The sequence below is a fragment of the Lissotriton helveticus genome, chromosome 1_2 (assembly GCF_964261635.1).
Source record: "Lissotriton helveticus chromosome 1_2, aLisHel1.1, whole genome shotgun sequence".
NCBI classification, from domain to species: Eukaryota; Metazoa; Chordata; class Amphibia; order Caudata; family Salamandridae; genus Lissotriton; species Lissotriton helveticus.
In genome coordinates this window covers 90,777,861-90,802,548 of record NC_136058.1, presented here as the reverse complement: position 1 = coordinate 90,802,548, position 24,688 = coordinate 90,777,861, and the positions used below count along the sequence as shown (strand labels likewise).

General features: G+C 44.3%; 1 protein-coding gene across 2 annotated transcripts in view; it reads left to right on the top strand.

Annotated features, from left to right (window-relative positions):
* The first annotated feature begins 5,824 nt into the window (after positions 1-5,824).
* DNAJC6 (DnaJ heat shock protein family (Hsp40) member C6) overlaps positions 5,825-24,688 on the top strand; it is a 417,360-nt gene continuing 398,496 nt past the window's right edge. Inside the window, exon 1 of one of the 2 annotated variants that reach the window (XM_078669025.1) lies at positions 5,825-5,917. In XM_078669025.1, the coding sequence (XP_078525151.1) occupies positions 5,863-5,917 (55 nt within the window). In that variant the 5' untranslated portion in view covers positions 5,825-5,862. The remainder of the gene's footprint in view (positions 5,918-24,688) is intronic. The other variant, XM_078669033.1, reaches the window with a different exon arrangement.

Here is a 24,688-nt window from a genome sequence, read left to right as displayed (position 1 = left end):
CTTTTTCTTCTCTCGAAAGAGGTCCGTCTACTGTTCCTATCTGCATGGGTGCGACTGTTTGACTTGTTTCTGGAGTCTTGTATCCTTCCACCTTTATTCAATAAAATTGAGGGACACTGGGGCGAAATTATCACTTTTTCTTCCCTCTATGCTCAGACTGCCGATAGTCTAATTCCAAGACTAAATCAATCAATGCAGAGACCTCAGTAGGTCTATTTGGTATCTGAGATAGAGCGTCCTTTAATTCATCTTTCAACATTCTATAAAAAAGAACTGCCCTCTTCTCTTCCAGCCATTCTGTCTCAACAATTTCTAAATTTCTGTCTCAACAATTCGTTTTTTAAATTGTACTAGATAAGTGATTAATTCTTTATTTCCCTGCTTCAAATCCAGCGGTTCATTGTCCGTAGCTTGTGAAACTCTTCGTCTATCAAAGATGTGTAAAAACTCAACCTTGAACTCTTCAAACTTATACAGACTTAATTAATCTTTAGATACCAATGGTAACAACCAGGCAGCCGCATATCCACTCAAGTACGATAATATAAAGGCCACTCTGGACTGTGCATCTGGGGAAATTGCTGGCCCACACATGAAATGAAGCAAACATTGAGAAAGATTATCTGGGGCTTCTGCGGGTCTCCACTGAAAAGTTCAGGGGAAGCTATAGGAATGACCGAAGAAAGGGAATTAATTACTTGAGCGGGAGTCCTAAACTGATGTGTAGATGTTGCATCTGCTCCCTGAACTCTAGAAGATAAACTAGCAAAACTTGACCCAAAACAAAATCCATCCATCTTATTCGCTAACTCAGTTGTCTCCCTTCTTGAAGCCACCAAATCTTATCTGAGACTCTTATTTTCTTCCCTGACTGCCAACAGTTATTTTTGGATGGAATCTAATATACCACCTACATTTTTTTTATCCAGCCCTTCAGCCTTTCTGCTCAGGTGAATTATAAATATGTGGGCACTTCACTCTGTCAGAGTTCATTCAGTAGTACCTAAGAATTCACAGGAGCAGAAAGAAGCCAAGTCCTAATGCCCCTTCTGGATGTCTCCTCAACCCCCTCTGATATTTACAGGGGGTAAAGAATTCCCAAGGGGAGAAGTGGATAAAATAATAAACAACGGAAGAGTCTGCCTCGTCTCTCCTCTAGGAAGCTCTACGTTCTCACAGAAGTATTTTCTTTCATGAAGTACAAAAGCGTTCTGAAAAAAAGAAGTTAATCGTGAACATTGAATTCTATTTCTAACTGACTAACACTCAGGTGCTCCTAGCTATTATACCACTATATATACCCTTTGAGAGGACAGGCTTAGCTCCTCTTCTAAAGTCTTACTGGCTTTTGAGCATATACTGTCAACTGTTAAAACCCTGTGGGACAGATAAATATTAACTTCTGGACTGGACCCAACCAGGGTGACTAGAACTATTCAATACGGGATACAGAATGCTCAAAACTGTCTATAAATAGCATACAGACTGTTCAATATGTAAAGTTAATGAGCTATGAATAAATAACTCTAAATTCGCACTTGCTCATTTTTTCTTTCCTTAGGGTACGTGCGTGTCTGCAGACCAAGTTGAGGAAACAGCAGCGCTTCACTGGAAACAGCAGGTAAGAGATTGAAAGGGGGCAAAAATGAAAACTACCACTCAATCAATCAATCAATTAATCAGAGGTTTATAAAGTACGCTACTCACCCGTGAGGGTCTCAAGGCGCTGGGGGGGGAGCAGGTTCGGGTAAGTCAAAGAGCCAGGTCTTGAGGTCCTTCCTGAACGTGTGAAGCTCTTGGGAACATCTGATGTTGACCGGTAGCTCATTCCAGGTCTTCGCTGCGATGTAGGAGAAAGCGCTCCCGCAGGTTCTGTTTCTGCGGATGCGGGGGACCTCTGCTAGGGTGAGGTCGGCAGAGCGGAGGTTCCTCTTGGGTAGGTGGAAGCATACTCGGACATTGAGGTATTTGGGGCCGATGTTGTTCAGGGATTTGTAGACGTGGGTGAGGAGTTTTGGGGGTGACCCTATTCTCGACGGGGAGCCAGTGGAGGCTTCGTAGGTGTTGGGTCATATGCTCGTGGTGTGGAGTCCCTAGAACGAGCCTGGCAGCGGCGTTCTGGATGGTTTGGGGTTTGCGTAGAAGAGTTTTGTTGATTCCGACGTAGAGGGCGTTGCCGTAGTCTATTCTGCTGGTTATTAGTGCATGGATGACGGCCTTTCTGCAGTCGGGGTGGTTCCATTTGAAGGTCTTATGGAGGATGCGGAGACAGTTGAAACTGGTGGACGTGACGCGTTGATCTGGTAGTTAATGGAGAGGGAGAAGTAGAGGATTCTGCTGAGGTTCCGGGCGTGGTCTGTCAGGGCGGGTGGACTCCCGAAGGCAGGAGGCCACCCGGTGTTGTCCCATATTGAAGTGCATGGTCCAAGGATGAGGACCTCGGTCTTCCAGAGTTGAGCTTTAGGCAGCTATCCTTCATCAAGGCTGCTACGTTTCTCATTACTTCCTGGAAGTAGAGTCTTGTGTCTTCTGGGTTCTTGGTGAAGGAGTGGATGAGCTGGGTGTCGTCAACGTAGGATAATATGCTGAGTCCGTGCTGTCTGACGATGGCGGAGATGGGGGTCATGTAGATGTTAAAGAGTATCAGGCTGAGTGATGATCCTTGGGGTACTCCACAGATAATGTCGGTGGGGTCGGAGAGGAGGGGGGGGAGTCTGATCCTCTGGGTTCTGCCGGAAAGGAAGGATTGGATCCAGTCAAGGGTGGATCCCTGTATTCCTGAGTTGTGGAGTCTGGTGGCTAGCGTGCGATGTGAGACGGTGTCGAAAGCTGCGGCGAGGTCTAGGAGGATGAGGGCTGTGGTGTGTCCCTGGTCTAGCAGCATGCGGATGTCGTCGGTGGTGGTAAGGAGGGCAGTCTCTGTGCTGTGGTTGCTGCAGAAGCCAGACTGGGATGCGTCTAGGATGGAGTTCTCTTCGATGAAGGTGGTCAGCTGGGCATTCACGAGTCTTTCAGTGACTTTGGCTGCGACGGGGAGGAGAGAGATGGGCCGGTAGTTCTTCAGGTCAGTTGAGTCGGCCATAGGTTTCTTGAGGAGAGGTTTCACCTCCGCACATTTCCAGTCATCTGGGCAGATGCCCGATCTGAGGGAGGAGTTGATTGTCCATCCTAGTTCGGGTGCAATGGCAGCAGTGGTCCTGTAGAAGAAGTGAGGGGACAGGGGTCAGTTGGGGCTCCTGAGTGCGTCTTCTTCATGGTTGAGGTGATGAGCACGACGGACTCGGGGGCCCAGGCGGTGGTGGTAGGCTTCTCGGCGGTGGTGGGAGGTGTGGTGCTGTCATCTGCTGGCTCGCTGAAATTGTCGTAGAGGGCCTTGATCTTCAGGTGGAAGTAGGAGCTGAATTTGTCGCAGAGTTCCTGGGAGGGTGTGATGTCCGTGGCTTTGCAGGTGGATTTTGCGAACTGCTGAATGACGTTGAACAGTTCCTTGATGTTGGATGCGTTGGTCTTGACTTTGTCTCTGATGAAGGCCCTGTTGGTGTCCCTTATACACTGGTTGTAGTCCTTCAGGGCGCTCTTGTGCTTGTTCGATGCTTCCGTGGTCTTCTGGTTCTGCCAGGTTTTCTCCAAGCATCTGCAGGAGCGTCTGGCTTCATGGAGTTCGGTGGTGAAGCACTCTAATACGAGTTTTAATATCCAGATTGAGGTGACTCAAAACCAGTGGGGCCAATTTCAACACTTGTGGCCTCTTCTCACTAGTGGTGGCCAGCCCTAGCCACCTGGAGCTTTTTTCACCACCCTCCTGGCCTCAAAGAGGGTGAACTCACTAAGGAGCTGTCTTCACTTGCCAGCCTTTCACCTGGCTCTCCTTCTGGGCCTCTCTTCTCCTTGCGCAGAGGCCCAGGCTTCCTCTCACTGACCCTGGACTCCCTCAAAGGTGCAGTCCAGAGTCCTGGGGCAGTCAGGGGTTCTTCCTTCCAACTGCCCATGGTGTCAGTCTCCAGCACCAGTCTTCCTCAGTAAGACCACATCCCAGAGAGAGCTTCTCTTCCTGTGCAAGACCTTTTAAGAGGTATTGGTGGGGACTGGCAGGAATGCACTGCTGCCCTATCCTGCAGTGATACATCACCTCTCTGCCACTTGGTCCCTCCTTCCTGCACGGGCCTCTGGGATACTTCAAGATGGCATAGTCCAGTGGTCTCATGCCACATGGTCTCTGAAAAGCCCCTTTCCCCCGTCGCTGACTGCATGGCCCGCCGGAGCAGGTCTGGTGCCTGGTACAGGGTGACAGCTGCTGATTGATGCCCTACAACTTCACCCCATCTCTCCCTCTTGAAGAGAAGACATTCACCCTTGGGAATGCTTGCAGTGAAGGGCTAGGCCTCTGATGCTACAGCTTGTAGAGGAAGGTAATTAATCAAGCCTGGCAGGGTCACACCCGGCCGGGCTCTGTTTCTGAGCTGAGTCAGAGGAATATGAAATTTCTGGATGACCCATAAGCAGTACAGATTTAACAGCAGAATAATTCTTTAACACAACTTACAGTGTACTTTGGTGTGTGTCTGGAGTTTGTATGCCCTTGGGAACGGAAACTACCCCATGTGGCCTCTGTCTCAATAGGAAAATAATGGAGTGTTCCTACAGTGAAAAAGTATAGCACACTGCCTAACCCTTACATGTGTCTCCTCATATTAGAAAGCCTATTCCATGTCACCACCCAACTCTGCATACTCCCTTCCACACCATTATATCTGTGTCTGCTCCTAGGCTGCGCACAACAGATATCTCCCCCCGCGCTGCCCTTACCCGGGTGCACACAGGAGTGCACACCTGTCCACAAGTAATGAGTCTGTTGCCCCTTACCTTGGCTGCAGAGCAGCAGCCTTATCTAACAAGGCTGACACCATTGAAACCCACATGCAATCCATTTTATCATGAGTTTACTGTGGGTGAGTCCCAGCTTATGACACTCTCCCACAGTAAAAGCTCAAAAATCAGGTGTTCAAAAAGCAAAAGATCTTGGTGGCTCAGATGGTCAGAACCACCTTCTCACAAACTGTTTATAAAACATGCTAATTAAATTACTTTTCGCTAATTTCATGCTATTATTTTTTTTTGGTGCAGGTGTAATGTAATACATTTCGAAGGAATATGGACAATGTGAATATATGTTAGGGAGAAGCGAGGGGATACTATGAACAGAGACATTGATATCCAATCAGAGAGACGCCCTCCAACAGAGGGAGACTCACGCTGACTGTCCAGTCCAGTAATCCACTGTATTGATTATTCAATGTGTAGATGGATTGCACCCAAAATTGATTGCCTCTGCATGGTCTACTTCCATACGATTTATGCACATATTTATCTGCTCCAGTGACAGTAAATTAATGCTAATTTATTTTTTGCAGGAATAAATTCCGATTCCTTACTTTCACATGGACACTTGTAAATGTAAATTATCATTTCATTAGCAATACACCACCCATATGCAAGACAGTACAAAATAATAATAATAATAATAATAATAACGAACTGCAGTGTGGATACCTGCTTTCAAGCATGTGAATGTGGTCAATTAAAAACTGTAGCATGAGCTGCTAACTTGATTATTTTAAAGGAGCATATATTTTACTCCGGTTTTAATTCCAGGCCAGGTTTTGCGGCTAATGGGTAATGGTGACTGCCTGCTTCTCTGTCCCATCCTTTACCCCCATGATTCCCTGCTCCATCATATCCTCGTGTGCACTAGAGAGCAATTTCCCACAGGGTGCCCTCGCTTGATGGTCATCGCCTCGGTGACCTTTGACCGGTGATGCATAGCGAATCAAAAGCCGGCGTGTCTCGCAGCTCTGGGGACTGATGCTGATCGTCAACGGGAGGAGGACGACGAGAATGGAAGGGGCTGCATCTGAAGGTACGGGGGAAGAGGGGGTGGCTCAGCGCCGAGCTCTACTCACAGAAAGTGATGCTGCAGGAGAGGCAGGCAGTGCTTTACAGCAATCTGCGGCTCACCTCCAAAACGGGCACTGTTGCAGCTGAAGCCGCAGGGAAGGACTGCTGATTGATAAGCAGTGCAGATTCATTTTTTTTGTTTGTATTTCTTTTTAACCAATTTGCTCCTCGGGAACCCTCGGTTCCGCCGCATAAGATGCTTGCCGCGTAAAAAACCCTAGAGGAATTCCAAGCCTCGAGCCCGTAAAATACGCAGGCAGAAATGCTACGATGACAGGCAGAGGAGGCTGCCGTCGCGTGACACGGCGTTTCGTATACAGCTGCGCCGTGTCCTTCGATTACAAGTCATCGAGGAGATGCAGAGCCTCGGTCTGAGCCAGCGGAGCTCTTCTAGGCATGGATGTACCGTGTCCCTGAGGCGCGAGATTATTTTAGCATCCCTAGTGGATTTCTCTTCAGCCAGTATAGTTGCACATTATTGGTTTTAAATCTCTGGGTTTGACTTGATGCAATTGCAGAATTGTTTTCCCTTCCTGGTTGTGTCACGCTTTGACCTTCATCACCGAGGAGAAGCAGCCCACAGCAAAACATAATTTGGAAGCACACTCAAAATGTCTTTATATTTAAAGTGCAGCTATTGTGTGTGTATGATGTGTTCATAGAGCAATTACATAAATTGTACTATTACTCTCACGTTCACAGATACATTACTACAGTGCACAGTTCAGATTCTACTTTATTTCGCCTGTAGTGAAATGCAGACTAGAAAAACACAGTTTACTGCCTCATAGATTGCATGTTACAATTTACATACTCATGTAGACAACTAAAAGCCACAAGGCCTCCTCCATATGATTGTACCTTGCTCTTAAAATGTAACCCCTTGCACCCTAGTTTTGGTTAAATAGTTAAAAAACAGATTTACATGGAAAAATGACATGGCATAAAGATATATGCAGGATGTAATATGCCATGGTTGGGGGACGTGGGGTGTAGGGGGGACATAAGGATCCGGTGAAGGGAGTCTTGGCTTCTTATGAGTCATGACTATTCACCATGTGGTAGTACATGTATATAGCTAGAAAGATATGCATGCAAACACACATTACTGAGGCAGGAACAGTGACTCTGTAGTTATGGTTAGATCCGCGTTTCCATTGAAAAGGCAGTTTTTGTTTTGTTAGTAAATTTGGTGCAGTCAGTAGTTTTGGAGAAACAAAATGCACTCTTCCAAACTAACTAAACTAAAGGTTATGGTAACGTTCTAGTTAAATGAATGTCTCAGGTACAACATTCACGTTTTGAGCCAAAAAACACAGAAATTCAGCAGTTCTAGTTAGCAACACTATTATAACTTGCTCCTCCAGCCATGCATTGCTTAGGACCTCACCAATGACGTCACTCATGAGATGTTCTATGACATAACTGATGACATCTCAAATTACACAATTGATTATATCACTCATGACATCATCCAATGAGTGTGCTAGTTTGTTTAATAGTTTACATAGTGGCGGGTAAGTACCATATTTCTTGGTTACCTAATTTTGTACAGCATGGGTCCAGCTAATAGGTGTAAGTGTTTACAAATCACATCTGCTCCTAATGCACAATAGGTGTGTAGAGGTATTAAACGTGTTATAAATCTTTGTATTCAAGAGTAACTCTGTGTGCAGATGATAGTTGACGACTTGTGTTCATTATGTTCTGCACAGGTTTTTTTGCTACTGCAGAAAGAGTTTTCAACAGGAGTAAGATTCTATGTAGTAGATACTAACTTTTGTAAGCAGTCTTGTGTCAGCAGGACAATTTCTACTTAGCTTATAAGACTGTGTGCACCAGGTACTAACCAATATACATGTGATTGTTTGCTTCAGAAGATGGGCTATATGTAAAGTTTTCACAACAGTATAAAGGGTGCAGGTAGTAGGATGTTTACCACCTTCAGATATTGATTATTTTGACCAAACAGTGTCTTTTTTTTACAACAGTTGCATAGAGCGTACACTGTATTTCGTTGATACTTTTTAATACTCTGTGGTATGTTTCTTATGAAAGTTTCACTGTTTGCAAGCCATGTGATATAAAGTAAACTCTCTCCATAGAGGAAGTACTGTTTACAGTACCCAGTTCCCAACTGATTTCAACTTCATTTGTCAATGTAGGTTCGATGAGTTTCAGGTGTTCAATACAGATAAAAGCTGTCCATACTAGGTCATTTATTTTGGTACTGACATATACTATTTTTAGGAACTTGGCTTTCTCTGAACAGTTGTTTATAGATTCAACCCCTTCAAGTCAGCCAAGACCAGCAGATCCACGAAACAAACCAGTTGGTATACACCAGAACTCAGGACTATGAAACGCAACTGCAAACGGCTAGAAAGAAGATGGTGCACCAGCAGAGTCCCGACAGACTGAATCACCTTCGAGTCAGCCCTTAACAAATACGACAGACTCCTAAAAGATATGAGAAGAGGTGCCCTGGTAGACCGCATCAAAACAATCTCATACCATAGCAAGGAACTCTTCAGCACTGTCAGAGAGTTCTCAAGTCCGTCAGCCACCCAGAATACAATCTCCCCTTCCCAAGAACTCTGTAATGCCTTGGTGGACTACTTCCACAAGAAGATATCCACCATCTACAGTAACTTCGAACACAAACCTCTACAACATCATCACATTGACTGAATCCTCCCACAACCACCTGCTCACCGCATGGGAACAGCTCACCACTTACAGCACCACAGCAACCATGAGCTCCATTCACTCTGGAGCAGCCACGGACTCCTGCCCCCACCACCTCTTCAACCTCAGGAGCAAGAAAATCAGCGGCAAACTCATCACCATTCTCAACACATTCATCACCATGTCCACATTCCTCAACAGATGGAAAAATGCAGAAGTCAGACCCATCTCAAGAAACCCTCCACTGACCCCAGCAGACTCAAAACCACCACCCCTTCTTTCTGCTCCCCTTCCCCACCAAAGTACTCAAAAAGGCCATCAACCGCCAACTCACTTGCAGATAAACAACTTGCTGGACGCCTCCCATTCTGGATTCTGCATCAATCAAATCAGCAAGACCACCCTGATCCCTGCCACAGACGACATCAGAACCCTCCTTGACCAGGAGAAACAGTGGCCCTGATCCTCCTCGATCACTCAGCAGCATTTGACACCATATCCCACCACACACTCATCAAGAGACTCCATCACATCAGGATCCAGGTAGACGCCCTCATGTGGTTTGCATCCTTCCTCACAGGACAAACCCAGATATTCATCCTACCACCCTTCATTTCGGTACCCAAGAGCATTATCTGTGGCGTCCCCCAAGGTTCATCCCTCAGCCACACCCTGTTCAACACCTACATGATGCCCCTGGCCAACATAGTCAGAACCCATGACCTCAGTCATCAGATCCTACACAGATGACACCCATCTTATCCGGTCACTCTCAGAAGACCTCTCCATCACTAGGACCAACTTCCACAACTGCATAACAAGTGTAGCCAACCGGATAAATACCAACTGTTTGAAGCTTAACACAGACAAGATGGAAGTACTGATTTTTGGGAACACCTCACAGTGGAACGACAGCTGGTGGTCCTCCGAACTCTGATCCACACCAATAGACCACGTCCACAACCTTGGCATCATCCTGGACATCAAACTCACCATGAAATGCCAAATCGATGCATTCTCCTCCACCTGCTTCCACACCCTCCCCATGCTCTGAAGATCATAAGATGGCTCCCCATCAGCACCAAGAAAACCATCACTCAAACCCTATGCTGTATGCACAAATTACCACCCAACTCCTGAAGAGACTCCAGGCAATTCAGAACTCAGTTGCCAGACTCCTCCTCAACCTCCCCAAATGGACCCACATCAGCCCCCACCTCAGGAACCTCCACCGCCTCCCCATCCAGAAAAGATGCCAGTTCAAGAAGCTGATACATGCCTACAAGACCCTCCTTGACCAAGGACCAGAATGCATCAACCACCACCTGAAATTCTACTACCCTGCTGACAGCGGCACTCCGCCTCCCTCGCCCTCACACACACACACCCCACATCATCCGGAGCTACAGTGGAGGACGTTCCATCTCCTTCCTCACCGTCAAGTCCTGGAACAACCTTCCCCTTCGCCTCTGAACATCATCCTCTGTCTCGGAATTCAGAAAGGGACTCAAGACCTGGCTCTTTGACTGGTGAGTAGCCGTGCCTTATAAATATGTGTTGAATGATTGTACACTGTACTCAATGAGGACTTCCTATATATCTGTAGTTGATTGCTAATGTGAACTATGCTTGCTGAAAAGTGTACGGCATAGGGCCAATGCTGCACATGAAGCATGCTTTCAACATTGAAGTTAGTTGTGTCTGTGGTGGGAGTAATGATGGCTGATATTCACCTGAGCGATTTTATACTTACCGTCCAAAATGTGGGAAAGCAAAGTGTGGATGATGTCACCAATGATGTTATGAGTGATGTCATAAATGATGTCATGAGTGATGTCATATGTAAGGTCATAAGTAGTGCATGGCAGGGCACACGTTATTGCTGCTAGCTATAACTGCTGAATTTCTGTGGCTTTTTTTAGTTAAAAAATAAAGTTTGTCACTGCCAAATTCACCTAGCTATGACATTACTTTAACCCCTTCCATGCTGAGGACAGAACGGTTACGTCCTCGGCTGTGATGCTGGTGTGCCGAGGACGTAACTATTATGTCCTCTTCACACCGGTCAGAAATCCCTCTGCTATAAACAGCAGAGGGATTTCCTTTTCTGTTTTTTTAGCCACAGGAGATGGGGAAGAGCTTCCCTAGCTGCCAGAGGCATTTATTTTTAGTGTAATGATGATCTACGCACATGGCTTGCCAACGTCATTTCATTGAAAGTGAAAGTGAAATGACCCGATCAGCTCTTTTCACTTTCACTGACTATGTGCTTGTGAGGCTATCTATGCCCGAGCACCTAGGCAAATGGGAGAGGTACTACTGGAAAGGAGAGACTCTCCCCTCTCTAATGGTACCCTTCCCTAGTGGATCCCTGCTTGGGGATCGCCACCGGCGGGCGATTCCCCAAGCAGAGATCCAGTCCATTAGGCACCGTGGAGGGGAGAGCAGCCCCTTGGGCAAGGGCTTTTTCCACACCCATATTTTTGTGCCTGATCAGTCTTCTTGCACCCCCAGGGGGAAGATTGGGGTAAGAAACCCCAAATCGGCCCCCAGGGGTGGCAGCAAGACCACTAGACCGCCTACTAGACCCTAGGTGTTCATTTTTATGTAAAATAAAACAGGGACAGTCTTTCTAGCCGTCCTGGATGCAGATGAGGTTATTAACCGTGATCTGCCCCCAGTGGGGCAGAAAGCCCACTAGACCCCAGGGATTTCTTTTAAGAGGGGTGGGGCAAGACCATGTCCACACCCCCAATAAATTTAAACAGAAGTCCTTCTGCCCCTCCTGGGGGGCAAATAGGGGCACTAGCCCCTGATCTGCCCCCCACACCCCCAGAGGGCAGACAGCCCACTAGGCCCCAGGTATTCTTTTTTTTGGAATATGTAGGGAGGGGGGCTGCAAACAATGCACAACGCTAATGCCCCCACCCCCAAACAATACAGGGACAGTTCTTCTGCCCACCCTGGGGGAATATGAGGGGAACTAGCCCCCAATCTGCCCCCCTCAAACATGGGTGCAATCTGTCTGCCCCCCCCCCGGGACTGATAGGGGCAATAGCCCCTGATCTACCCTTCCGGGGGGCAGAAAGCCCTATAGACACCAGGGACTAATTTTACTTTGTGTAGGGGTAGGGGCTGCCCAGAATAGGCATACCAATATCCCCCCAAAAAATGGGTACAGTCTTTCTGCCCCATGTGGGGTAGATGATGGTTATTACACCCGATCTGCCCCCTCCCCTCCGGTGGGGGCAGAAAGCGTACTAAACACCAGGGATATGTTTATGGGCATGTTGGGGAGCTGCCCAATAGTCAAGGGCTGCTCTCCTTCTTCTATTTTTGTTTTTGTGCACACATTTTGGCCACTTCTGCAGATGAGGTATATTTTAGGCTCATCTGGGGGCTGGAAACCACTAGGCACTAGCGAAAGTTTCTGTGTGTGTGTGTGTGTGTGTGTGAACTGGAGATCAGCTGATGGTCTGTGTGTACTGGCGTTTGGATGGCTGTGTGTGAACCTGTATTTTGCTGGCAGTGTGTGTGGACTGTTGCGTTGCAGTTGGTGAGCGTGGATGGCGCTTTGCTGGCGGTGCACATGGACTGTTGCATGGCTGGTGGTGTGCTGATGGTGTGCGTAGATGGTGCTTGGTTGGCGGTGTGGGTTGCATGGATCCGCCAGTGTTTTATTACTCAGAATCCCCTGCAAACCTCACATTTAGCTAAAAAGTCACTTGCAGTGAAATGATTGGATCCAAATCACCATACCACAACACTAAACAGCTGTGTTGATGATGAGTAGAATCTGGTAGGGGCACACCAGCAAATTTATAGAGCGGTCTTCCTGTGGTGCACACAAACGTAAACCCAATCTCCAGGCTAGAGGGAGTGGCCAGCCTTGGTAGGACACTCGGGTAAGAATGCTTAGATCTGAGAACAGACACTGTAGAGACAGCGCTTTAGCTTTCTGCAATTTGTAAGACTGCATCATCATTTAACTGTAAATCAAACTTTTCAGCTAAGACGGGTAGGCTTGTGGGAAGCATTATGTGTCGGCCCCTGACTATTTCATTAGAGCTTAGAATTAGAATTGGAGGGAATGGCTCTGAGGGACCATAATGCTAAGGACGGGTAAGCAGGCAATTTTAATTGAGTTTTTAGCATATCGTAGCTATTTTATTTTTAAGAGTGCCATTATTCCTTTCTACCTTACCTGCCAATTCTGTGTGATCAGCAGAGTGGAACTGTTGATCTATCCCTAAAGCTTTACAGGCTTTCTGTACGACTGCTGAAATGAAGGGTGTTCCTTTGGCACTCGATATTTGATTTGGTATTCTGATCCGAGGGATGAAATCACTGAATATCACTTAACTATTGTAATGGCATCTTCACAGGTGCAGATGTATGCCTCATTCCAACCTGAAAACCTGCACACCATCACTAAGCCCCATAGGAGTAAGTTACACACCTTGGCATCTGGATAACATTCATCATAAGGTGCGTGACGGAGCCTCAAGGGGGCGGGGAGCAGCAGCGGTTATCTTAATCTGGCTTAATGTTATAGGTGAATAAAAAAGGCAATCAATTTGGGCTCTGAAGGAAAATAAGGTCTCATACCAATGTTTGCTGTGGCACATAGCATGCATTCGCTACTAACATAAATGCTCATGATACAACCATGCTAGGTTGGGGAGTAGATAGTTTGGTGCAACTACGTGTCCAGTCCTCTCTCCACACTCTTTAACATTTCTGCTTAATCAAATGTTGTTTCCTACTTTCAGAAGCTTGGTCCTGCCATTGAGGTAAATCTTTCAGTGATGGCATGGGACACGTATCAGTTCTCACAATGACATTGCAACATCAGCATTGTCAGGCAAATTAGAGGTTTTATTGGCAGAATCTGCTAAAGAGTTATCTTGAGGATGTTGGTGCGGGCCACACGTCACCACCACCCCTTTCTTTGGTAACTCTAGTGCATTTAAGCGGTTTTAAACATATTGGGAGTTTTTAATAAGGAGTTGGCAGATATTAATAATGCCCTTTGCATCTAAAGCAGCTCAAAGTCTGTGTCACTCAAACTGCATACTCCGAGTCCTTGTACACTATTACAATCTTTTCTTTGGCTAGAATACATGCTCTGGTATGGGCAACAAGCTCCCCATTTTGGTAGATTTCAGATTTAGCAGACAGGAGCTATCTACTTCTTTGTGCTGAAACAAGAGCCACCAACAAAACACATCACTTCACAACTAGGAATGAGTACATCCGTCAAGCCAACACAGGGATCGATCACATGGCCAGTGATAAACAATCATGGGTTTCCCCCCATCTCAAGCATGGGTATTAATGAGGCAGAGTCCAGGGCAGGACGCCAAGCAAAGATGATATGATAGGTGGACAATAGTTTATTTCAGATGGGACAATTGGGCGGTAGGGAGGTGCTGGGCCTTTGAATTGAGGAGGAGTGTGACAGAGTATGCATAGTAAAAGCTACAGGAGAGCAAATACAATATTCTTTGAAGTTTCAACAATATTTGGGGCAGCTGTCACATATTGTAAACATAGTTCAATGTGAACCGCACCACGTACAGCACAAGAGGGCGCGGCTTACTTCTGCTGCTCGAGTAGATGTTCCACTCAAGCGAAAGCTTCCTCAACGTGATCGGAAGGTTTCTCAATGTGAGCGATGACATTCATCTGTGGCTGCCCGCATTGAGAAATTTCGCAGGGAGATGGCCTGCAGTAACATGTTCTTCACTCGCGCTCAGCAAAGAAAAAGCTTGGCGCAGTTTTGGGAATTTTGAGTGCTACGCAGAGTATGGAGTGGTAAAAACTCCTTAAACTCTGTGAGTGAAGTTGAATTTCATGCCCAGACCTATTCATGGGATCCACACAAGGAAAACCACCACGGAGAATCCCCTGGTTTGCCATGCTTTAAAAAATGTCTTTGGTTCATAGTTTTGCGTGAGTGACGCCATAGCATGGCCCCAAATACAGCAGCTACCCCTAGTGCTTATTTATCAGTGTAGCACTTTAGCGCCTTTTCTGTCATGGGGGTTTGGCCACACAATTGAGTACCATTCTTATTGTGGGACATGGTGCAACTACGATTGGTAGGAAATTTGTGGTTCCGCACAGATTCCAGAACTCTGAGGAAAATGTGTTTTTTTGTGTCAAAATTTGAGGTTTGCAATAGACTATGGTTTAAAAAAAACTGATGAAAGTCGTGCAAGCCAGCCCATCTTGGATTCCCCCAGGTGTCTAGGTTTCCCTCTGTGCTGGCAGAGCTAGGGTCCAGATTCCAGAACTTACCATCACGGGAATGTGAACAAAAATGTGTCTTTAGTTGAGGTTTGCGGTTTGCAGGGCATTTCCTGTCGTGGGTGCTAGGCCTACCCACACAAGGAAGGTACCACTTTTATCGAGAAACGTGGAAAAATGCTAGGTGAAAGGAAGTTTGTGGCTCCCCATAGATTGCAGAACTTTCCAGCACAGAAATATGATGGAAATATGTTGTTTTAGTCAAAGTTTGAAGCTTGCAAGGGATGTTGGGTAAAAAAAAAAACCTGATGAGAGCCATGTAAGTAACCCTACCCTGAATTCCCTCCAGGTGTCTAGTTTTTAAAAATGTATGGGTTTCCCTAGGTGCCAGCTGAGTCATGGCCCAAAATCCATAGTTACCTACTATGGGAAAAAAGGGTCAGTTTTGAGTGGAAAAATGTGATATGTCCATGTTGCGTTTTATGCCATTTCCTGTCACAGGCACTAGGTCTACCCACACAAGTGAGGTATCATTTTTATCAGGAGACTTCAGGGAATGCGGGGTGGAAGGCAGTTTGTGGCTCCTAATGGGTTTCAGGACTTTTCATCACAGAAATTTGAAGAAAATGTGTTTTTGTGTTTTTTTTGGGGTCTAGATTTGATGTTTGCAAGGGATTCTGGGTATAAAAACATGGTAAGAGCCATGCACATCACTCCACCCTGAATTCCCCAGCTGTCTAGTTTTAAAAATGTGTACGTTTGCTAGGTTTCCCTAGGTTCCAGCTGAGCTACAGCCCAAAATCCACAGCTACGAGATTGCAAAAAAAAAGGTTCGTTTTCAGTGGAAAAATTTGATGTGTTCATGTTGTGTTTTGGACCATTTCCTGTTGCGGGCGCTAGACCCACCCACACAAGTGAGGTATCATTTTTATTGGAAGACATGTGGGAGCATAGAATAGTAAAACATTAACAAGTGGATTTCATTGCATTTATGCCTTCAAAATGTAAGCCAGTGTTTAAGAAAAAAGACATTTTGGAAAATACCCTCTAAATGATATGCTAGTATAGACACACACAAACTCAGAGATGCACAACTAACCACTGCTCCTAAACTTCTAAACTTCTTATCATGTACCCATTTTAGAAATATGTAGGTTTCTTTGGTACCCATTTTCACTTTACATATTTCACCATATGAGTTAGTCTATACCTGGTACACAATGAAAAGCCATTGTATGGTGCAGCTCAGTTGTTGGATCGGGGTACCATGGGGATTCTTAGAGAACCTACAAACCGTATATATCCCCACAACCAGAAGGTTCTAGCAGACATAATGGTATATTACTTTTGTAAATCTGCCTCTTATTTGCTACTCGTTTTCAATATTTCAATATTTCAACAGGGAGTTTCTTTGAGAATACCTTGAGGGAAAAATTGGCTGCCTCTTTGGAAAATGTCAAAATTGTGGTTGAAAATTAATTTGTGTAATTAGTTCTGCATGTTTCTGAAAACTGGGAATCTGGCAATTTAGCACAGCAAGCCGTTTGTTGATTACATTTTTGGGAAAAAAACAAGACGCTTATATCCAATGCACTATTTCCATTTTCCCCCCAAAACTCCACATTTCTCTTTATTTTGCCTATTTTCTTGGTCCCCTCCAGGGGAATGCACAAACACCAGGTAACTTTATAATCCCCAGCATGTTGAAAATACATTATGCAAATGTGGCATGGACGCTTTATTTGGAAAAAAGTTATGGAACCCCAAAAGAAATTTTCCCAAAATAGCCCAAAAAGGGCTCAGTACTGGGGAAGGGGGCAAGCCTGTGTTCTTAAAATTAAGTCTCTGACTGGACATACCCACATGGTGAGTGTAATCCTTGAACACTGTCTACAGCATGAGAACTATAACTGAGTACTCAACATGGCTCTTCAAGTGACAATTTGTAGCCCTGGCCAAAGTCAGTAAATTACAGCAGGGATTCAACACACGTCCACATGTTTGAGGAATTTAAAATGTTGCCTTGGCATAACTTTAGTAGTGACAATCGCTGTTTTTTCTCAATGCTACCAAGTTGTGCCCATCACTGACATGCAAAGCCTCAGCTCTGAGAGTTTACATTCTTTTATCTATGATCTATGAATAGGTATTTCCAAAGCACACTATCACTGAAGTATCTTGGTACTCACAGTTTTGGCACATTTTGCTGTTACTTAATGGGATATTAATTAGATTGTTAGTGACAATGGATATTTTGTCAGCAGTTGTTTAACCGGTCTGTTTTAGTAGATTTCCGTATTTTAAATGATTTGCCTCAGCCCAGTGATCTAGAGGAAGATTATTCCAAAGTTTTGCATTTGCAATAGAAAAAAAGTCTTGTCATCTAGCCTAACAGACTTGGGGCCTGATTATAAGTCTGCAGTCCACGGACCACCAGACACAGTGGGGCAGTGGTGGCAGTCCAGCCACCGCCACACCGGCGTTCTGATTGCCCCATTACAAGTTGGGTGGTTGAACCACCATTGCACCGCCACACCTGCCAGGGATGCACAATCTCTGGCAGTGGTGTGACAGTGTGAGACTGCAGTATGCCACCCCGCCAAGCATATTACGAGTTTCCTCAATGCCAGCTGTTTGATGGCAGTGAGTGAGTGAGGAAATTGGCATTTTGGCTCTCCTGAGAGCCTTTAGAATGGCAGCGCTGTGGGCCAGCTGCCGTAGGACCGCCCGCTCAGATTACAACTTGTAATCCGGCAGACGGCTATCGGTCAACTTAGGCGGTGTGGAAGCAGGAGGGTTGTGGCCACCCCACTGCTGCACTGCTAAAGTCGTAAACAGGTCATTCGACTTTGGGATCTTTAGGTGATATTGTTGGCTGGATCTTAGAACTGGCAGGTACCATTGAAACTTAACATCCAAAACATATGGGCTGCCTACGTAAAGGGCTTGATGGACTAAAACATCTGCTTTGAAATAGACTTTTTGACTGGAAACATGTGTAGATTTATAAATACGGGGTGAAATTGAAGCTCTTTTAGAAGACTTAGGACCTTATTACGAGTTAAGGGCTAAATTCCGATCTGTGTGTAAACATTTTTGCACAGGGAATAGAATTACAAGTTGTGGGATAATTGTTACACCCTTGCATTTGTCTTCTGATAGATTTTGGCATGTCAACCTACCAAAAATTATCTGGGTAAAAGGCCAAGGAAAACGGCAAAACATGGAAGATTTGCTGTGCTAAAACTGATTGTGCATGTTATGCACCATTTTCCTTCTAAAATCTCAGAATAGGAGGCATTTACCGCATATTATAAATATCTCACTCTAAGGGTACTCCTATTTAACACATGTGGTAAATAGCCCAGCCTATCCTGACAAACTCTGGCCTTAGAGATCAGGCATGCAGCAGCATTTTGATTTAGCTTTAATTGATAAATTAGGAGTTTGTGGGCAGCCAGTTATATTGCATTTCCACTGTCCAGTCTGGATTGTATTAAATCCTTTGTAATTGTTATAGATAACGTTTCACCAATAAATGGCAACACATTTGTTGTGTGCTTTTAACTGTCAAAGCATAATTTGGTGGCACTGGTTACTTGGTTTTCAAATATAACTATAAGTCATTACAATACCAAGATTGTGTACTGATTTTGTAAGTGGGGGACAGATACCCATCTCTTATGGCCTTTCCACAGGGTGTATGGCTTGGGGACAGTTGAGCGCTAAAAGGATTTCAGTGTTGGATGGCTTTAGTTTAAAAAAATCCCTGCCATCCATGATGAGAGCTGAGTATGAAATGGTGTCTGGGGGAGAGATTTTCTCAGACCGAATGCAAATTGTGATTCATCAGCAGACATGTTATGCAGAGCTTGGGCAGGGGGGCACACATCTATATTGTAAAAAAAGCAGGGCTGTGAGAAACAGACCGCTGTGGTATGCAGCACTTATAGAGTTTTTGGGGCTTTCTAATGAGGCGGTCAAATAAACAATTGTGTTCTATTTTCAAGCAAGGATTGAAATAAGCTCTTTTTCTTCTACTCTGGCTATTATAATGGACTTGTCTATCAAATCAAAAGCAGCAGAGAGGTCGAGCAGTATCGCACTGACCTCCTTGTCTGCTGCTCTTCTTAGATCATTAAGGGCAGATGTCACAACCAATTTACTACTCTTACTTTCTCAAACAACTATTTTGTGAGGGTTCAGTAGAGTTTTCAGTTTGAAATAAAATTGACTACTACTTTGCCAAACAATGGCAGAAGGAACATTGGTCTGTAATTGCTTAAATCTTTTGTATGAAACTTACGTTTCAGTGATACTAGTCTGTCTATAAACTGTTTCCATTTCTTACAAACTATACCATGTAGCAGCCTACATTTAAGAATAGGTAAAATCAACTGGGGGGAAAAGGAATAATGACTTTAAGCAGTTTGGCTAGCACAGGTTGAACACATACTGTCTAAAAATTTAGTTTCTGCATTAGTATTGTCTTCTGTTTCAGTTTTATCACATGATCTCCATTGGAACCCTTTTAACGAAATCAAGCATTTGTGTTCTAAACATAGATTTTATGTTTACTGGGTGCCTGGGAATCCCTCTGTGACCCAATTCTGTGATTCACAGATAATTTTTCTTCTGTTCATAAACATTTGCAATCTTGACATTGGCGTGAAAGCAGAGCTTTCATTGCTTTAATATTTCTCAAACTTTGTTTGCAAACTTCGAGTTAAGTAAAAGGGAGTCTCTCTTTATTGACCTGTGCACACTTTGTAAAAAGTATGAGAACCCTGTGTGGCAATTGCATTTGTTCGTTTTTTAAACTATGGAGGTCGATTGGGGTGTTGGGGGTGGGGGGGGGGGGTTTGCGGAGGGTCACCCATGTGGGCCTGGAGTTTAGGTTGGGCCCACTGTACACATTTATATGGTCTTTTCATGATGCAGAAACGTCCATACATTCTGAAATGGCATCCGCAAGAGAAAATCCAAGCAAGCAGATATGAGTGTTTCGGTGTGAATGCAAATTTGTATTTGCAAAAGTGCAATTGAAAATAGGTAAAACGTTTGCCTTGTCCAATGAAGGGGTTGTTTTTTAGGTGCCGCGCAGCGCGCATGCGCTGCTCTTGGAGAGGGCCTCTTGGAATCACTTCAGACTTCCAAGAGACTTCTCCGCGTGCGTCGGACTCCTCTAACACATTCCATTGGCCTTTGAGTTTGGCTTTCAATAATGAAAGCATGCAAATGGTCAAAGACTAATGCATGTCCTGCCTTTCCTCTAAACTATCACTCTCATGGCCTAGGGGTCTTGGTACCGAGCAGCGACCCGCAGTGTGCCAGCTACATTCCTTAAATTCCTTCCAGCACGTACCCGTGCACCACTCGCAGGTCTGTTGACTTTCCCTCTCCTCCCGCGCCCCCTGTGTAATTTTGCTGTTTCCGGTGCGCGCACCACTCGATTTCTCACGCAGTACATAACACACAAGGGGATGCAGCGCGCGTGCGCACCACTTGTAGGCTTGTTTTTCAGTTTCTTTCACTACTTGTCTCAAGACCAGCTGAAAAGCCTGTTTTGTTCTGCAGCACAGTGTTCAGGTTTATTTTGCCACTGCTGTGGTCTCGTTCCTCTTTCTACATTGTTCTTTCCTTCTGTCTATAAATGGCAGTGTCCTTTCACCTCTGCCTGTTTTCCTCTTTCAGTTCCTCTCCTACTGTCACTTTATAGCTGAATCACTGATGCCTTTAATTCCAGTCCTCCGCGTCCTCGAGGGCCTTGTGCCTAAAATGGCTGCCAGAACCTTAAATACCTCAGCATGTTTTCAGTGGCACTGGCCCCCATCCAGTTTCACATTACCACCTGACAAAATGTTCTCCTAGGTGGCTCCCCTAATTAGGCTGCACCTGTCATCTACTCACATCCCTCATTGCCGCAGATTATTATCGCGCTGCTTAGAAGCGGCGCAGCGTGAGACCCAGTCAATCTATTGACAAACTGCCCATATGTTCAGGAATCAAAAATGTGAGGGACAAGCCAGTGCGTTGCGGGCAGTATGCGGCAATGAAATCAGAGACTTGGGCATGCAACTGCGAAGGGGCCAATTAATGTGCCGTTCCAGCTACCAGATTGTTCTTTTGAGCAGGTCAACTTTTGCGTGTTGCTCAGACAGTCTTTTTTCATCTTGTCATCAGAAAATTAACCTCTTGGGATGACGAGTGTCCTTCTATGGATATGGTCTCTTCACTAACAAGCAGCATCTCATTTTCCACATCTCGTCCTACTTACAGTTCAGTGCACAGCGTTTTTTTACAATTATATTTAATGGATACTATTCTTTTGGACTCCTTCCACATTCTCTACATTATTGGCCACACTTTTGCCACTGTATTGTATGTGTTTTAAGATAGCTCCCATGAATTTGATATCCTTACCAACATACTTAGCCTAGTCCTCTTTCTTTGGCCATAGACTCATTTCTTAAATACAGGAACAGCCAGATCATGTTTCCCCGGCGTCCTGTTTACAATACAAGAGCTCTGTTCTCATCAGTTGTGTGCCACGGTAAGCTCAATCATCTTTTTCTCCTATTTCGATTTGTCCCTTAGCCAGTACAGATTCACATTGGAGGATCCTGTGTTTGGCCTCCTCCATTAAAATGTATTCTATCCTGCCATGTCGATTTACTTTTTCCTTCATTAATGTTATGACTGTTCTGTTTTCTTAGCATCACAAGTTACTTGCCTTTGATTTATTTTTTGGTGCGAGACATCTTTGACCTGGTCACGCCATATGTGTGCATTGTTTATTCAGCCATCACAATGTTAGCAATTCATGCTATCGGTTTCCTCTGCACCTTGCAGGAATTGCAGCACTAGTGTTGGGCTTTTAATACATTGCATGATCGTGTTTTTACAACACTTTTATGTCTACACACAACCAGCGTCCCTTTACTTGGCTACTACACCAGCGTTACAAGTTTTAGTGTTATTTATATACCAGCTAAGCAGCACTCTTGCATTGTTTGTATTTTGACCTTCCGGTCCGCACATGATAGTATAGGTCAGTCACTATTCAGGTGAGTAGGACTTGCCACGTTACTGTAATATACCTCCATGCTGCCTTTTCATGCACATTACCATAAATTGCCAACTTTGCTGCATATCTCTAATATTTAGGATGATCCTTATTCTCTTTATAAAAAAACTTTCTATCCCGCACTATATGGGATAGTTTTAGCACTACCTACCTGAAGGAATCAATTCCGCACAAGATCCTTTAGTTCCATTGCTGCTTTTTAAAGAAAAATGTATCTATTTTTACCAATGTGTTTCTTATAAATGCAAATTTTTAATCATATGCCCAGCACTCGCTTTTAGTTCATAAATAGATTTGTTAGTGTCATCACTACACAGTCCCTGTCTTATTTTGTATGGGGATAATCAAAGCTCACTCAAAATGTTAGCAAATCCAACGACAAGCACCTATTAGTGCAATCCATGAATCTTTTTCTGTACATGTTTTTGACATCAATATTCTAAACTCCAGTATCCTCTCTACACTGGTATAATTCTACATAGCCCGATTGAATCAGATATTGTGCTTTTTTTGGTCCCTATTTTATATTATCCATCTACAATTTTTGTTACATATTTCATATTCTTTCAGAAAACAACCCATATCACGGGGGTACAGAATAACTTTTAAATACTCAGTCCCCAAAAGAGGTACTACTTCACCTTGGACTGAAGGAATACTACATCTATACCAACTAGCTATTATCCTTGTTGACTTACTGTTATATTGTAAGTGCACTTTGTCCAGGTACAGTGACTCATGTCACACTTGTTGTCATCCGGTCCATTCTTTTCTATGTAAACGAGGTTTTAAAAAAACACAAAATATTTTTTTGCCATTCGTCAAATCGGATCCACGTACTCCTTTTTATCAATTGTTATGCCATCCATGTGGTAGACCTTCATCTGTGCTACATCACAACGGGTAAAATGACTTCGTTTCCTTCTTCAGTTCGCCTATTAATGGTGGTCTTTCAGTCTCTATGTTGGCAATAAAATCTATATTTCTCTGACAGGTTCGTCTTTTACATTTCTTCCTTTTCTGGCATATACTTTTCTGTATGACCTTTTCTCCCAATAGCAACACTAACATGGTGTTCTTTTCACATTTCTGTGTTTCAATCATCATCACAAGAGGGGTCAGTATAGTGCACAATGCAGTGTATTCTCACGTTTATTATTCACACATCCTTCTTTGGTTTCTGAAGACCCTGTATGTAGTGTGGCTTATCAACCATTAACATTTTGTAAATATGAACATATACCATGATATCTTCTTGTATTCACAGCCCTGAGGAAGTAGTCTCGCATGAATTACATGGCACCAGGATAATGTGCTGAATGGCTAAATACTTCTATGGTCCCAAAGGCGAGACCTATGGGCTATGCCAATGCTTGTTTAAATCTGAGTGTGCGAAGTTTCATCAAACCTGAGTTCAGAGAACATTTAGTGAACGAACGATTCAGATATCTCCAAATTTTTAACCCTCCGAAGACTGCTAAACACATTTTTAATGCTATTTTCTTGAAAACTACTAAATGTATTTAAACCAAAACAATCAGAGGCACTATTCAGATTAAAATTCTTGCTCTGTGCCAAGTTTGGTGTAATTCCGTGCAGTGTTTTTTGTTTGTAACCAAGAGAAAATATTCCTGTGGGAGTATCTATTTAATATTGATTTCACAAACAAAACCTAAAAAGCAATATAACTCAAACAGCAACTTTGCTATATGAAATGAAATAAATACCAGCATTTGTAAAGCGCACAGCTACCTCTGGAGAGGTGTATTGGCGCTGGGGGCCATTGGGAAGATTAAGCAAGCTATTGCCCAGAGTCACATGATGCTGGGCTAACCTACCGCCGGAGCCTGAGATCGAACTGTGAACCCTGTTGTCTGGAGTCAGGCACCCTTGCCGCTGTGCCACATCTCTTCCTCTATATGAATGCATAGGGACAGCAGAACGTGATCTAGAGCTTATACATTCAAGTTATAATTGAATTTTGGAAGTGCGTAACAACCATCCAACTCACCTAAAAAGAGCATACCCTATTGGGAATTGTTGCGCATAAAGAGAAATTGTACTAGGCAACTAGATTTTGAAGAGGCAGCAGCTGAGGCTACGAATAGATTTAAAATGAGGGATACCCTGATGAGCTTTTGAATAAGACCCTCAATCGAGTAGACAGAATCCCCAGGAAGATAACACCAGTAAGGGAATTATGAATAGAAAACGTGAATTTAGAATTATCACGACCTACTCCAGTGAAGCACAGAATGTGTGTAAGATTTTTAATCGCACGGACACATTCTTAAAACTGATCTCGTTATTGGAAGAGATTTATCTGACCACCACAAAATCACATAGAGAAGTCGATCAATTAAAGATAGCCTCGTGCAGAGTCATTTTGAGATTAGTCCCAGGAATCCACGTATCAGTGATCTGACAGGGTTCTTTCCTTGCACTAAATGCAAGGCGTGTAAAAATAGCTCAAACAAATTGACATATGCTGTACCAGGTTGTAAGAAGCCCAAAAAGATAAACAAATTTCTCACATGTACCACTCCTTTTTGTTTATTGCCTGATGTGCCCCTGCAACCTCATGTATATTGGAAGCACCAGCCATCCAACCAAGAGACGTACCCTGTTGCTAGGCATTTTGCTAGGTTGCAAGGGAGTGACAGAAACCAGTTACGGTTTTTCTGCCTCAATCATGTTCCTTATCAG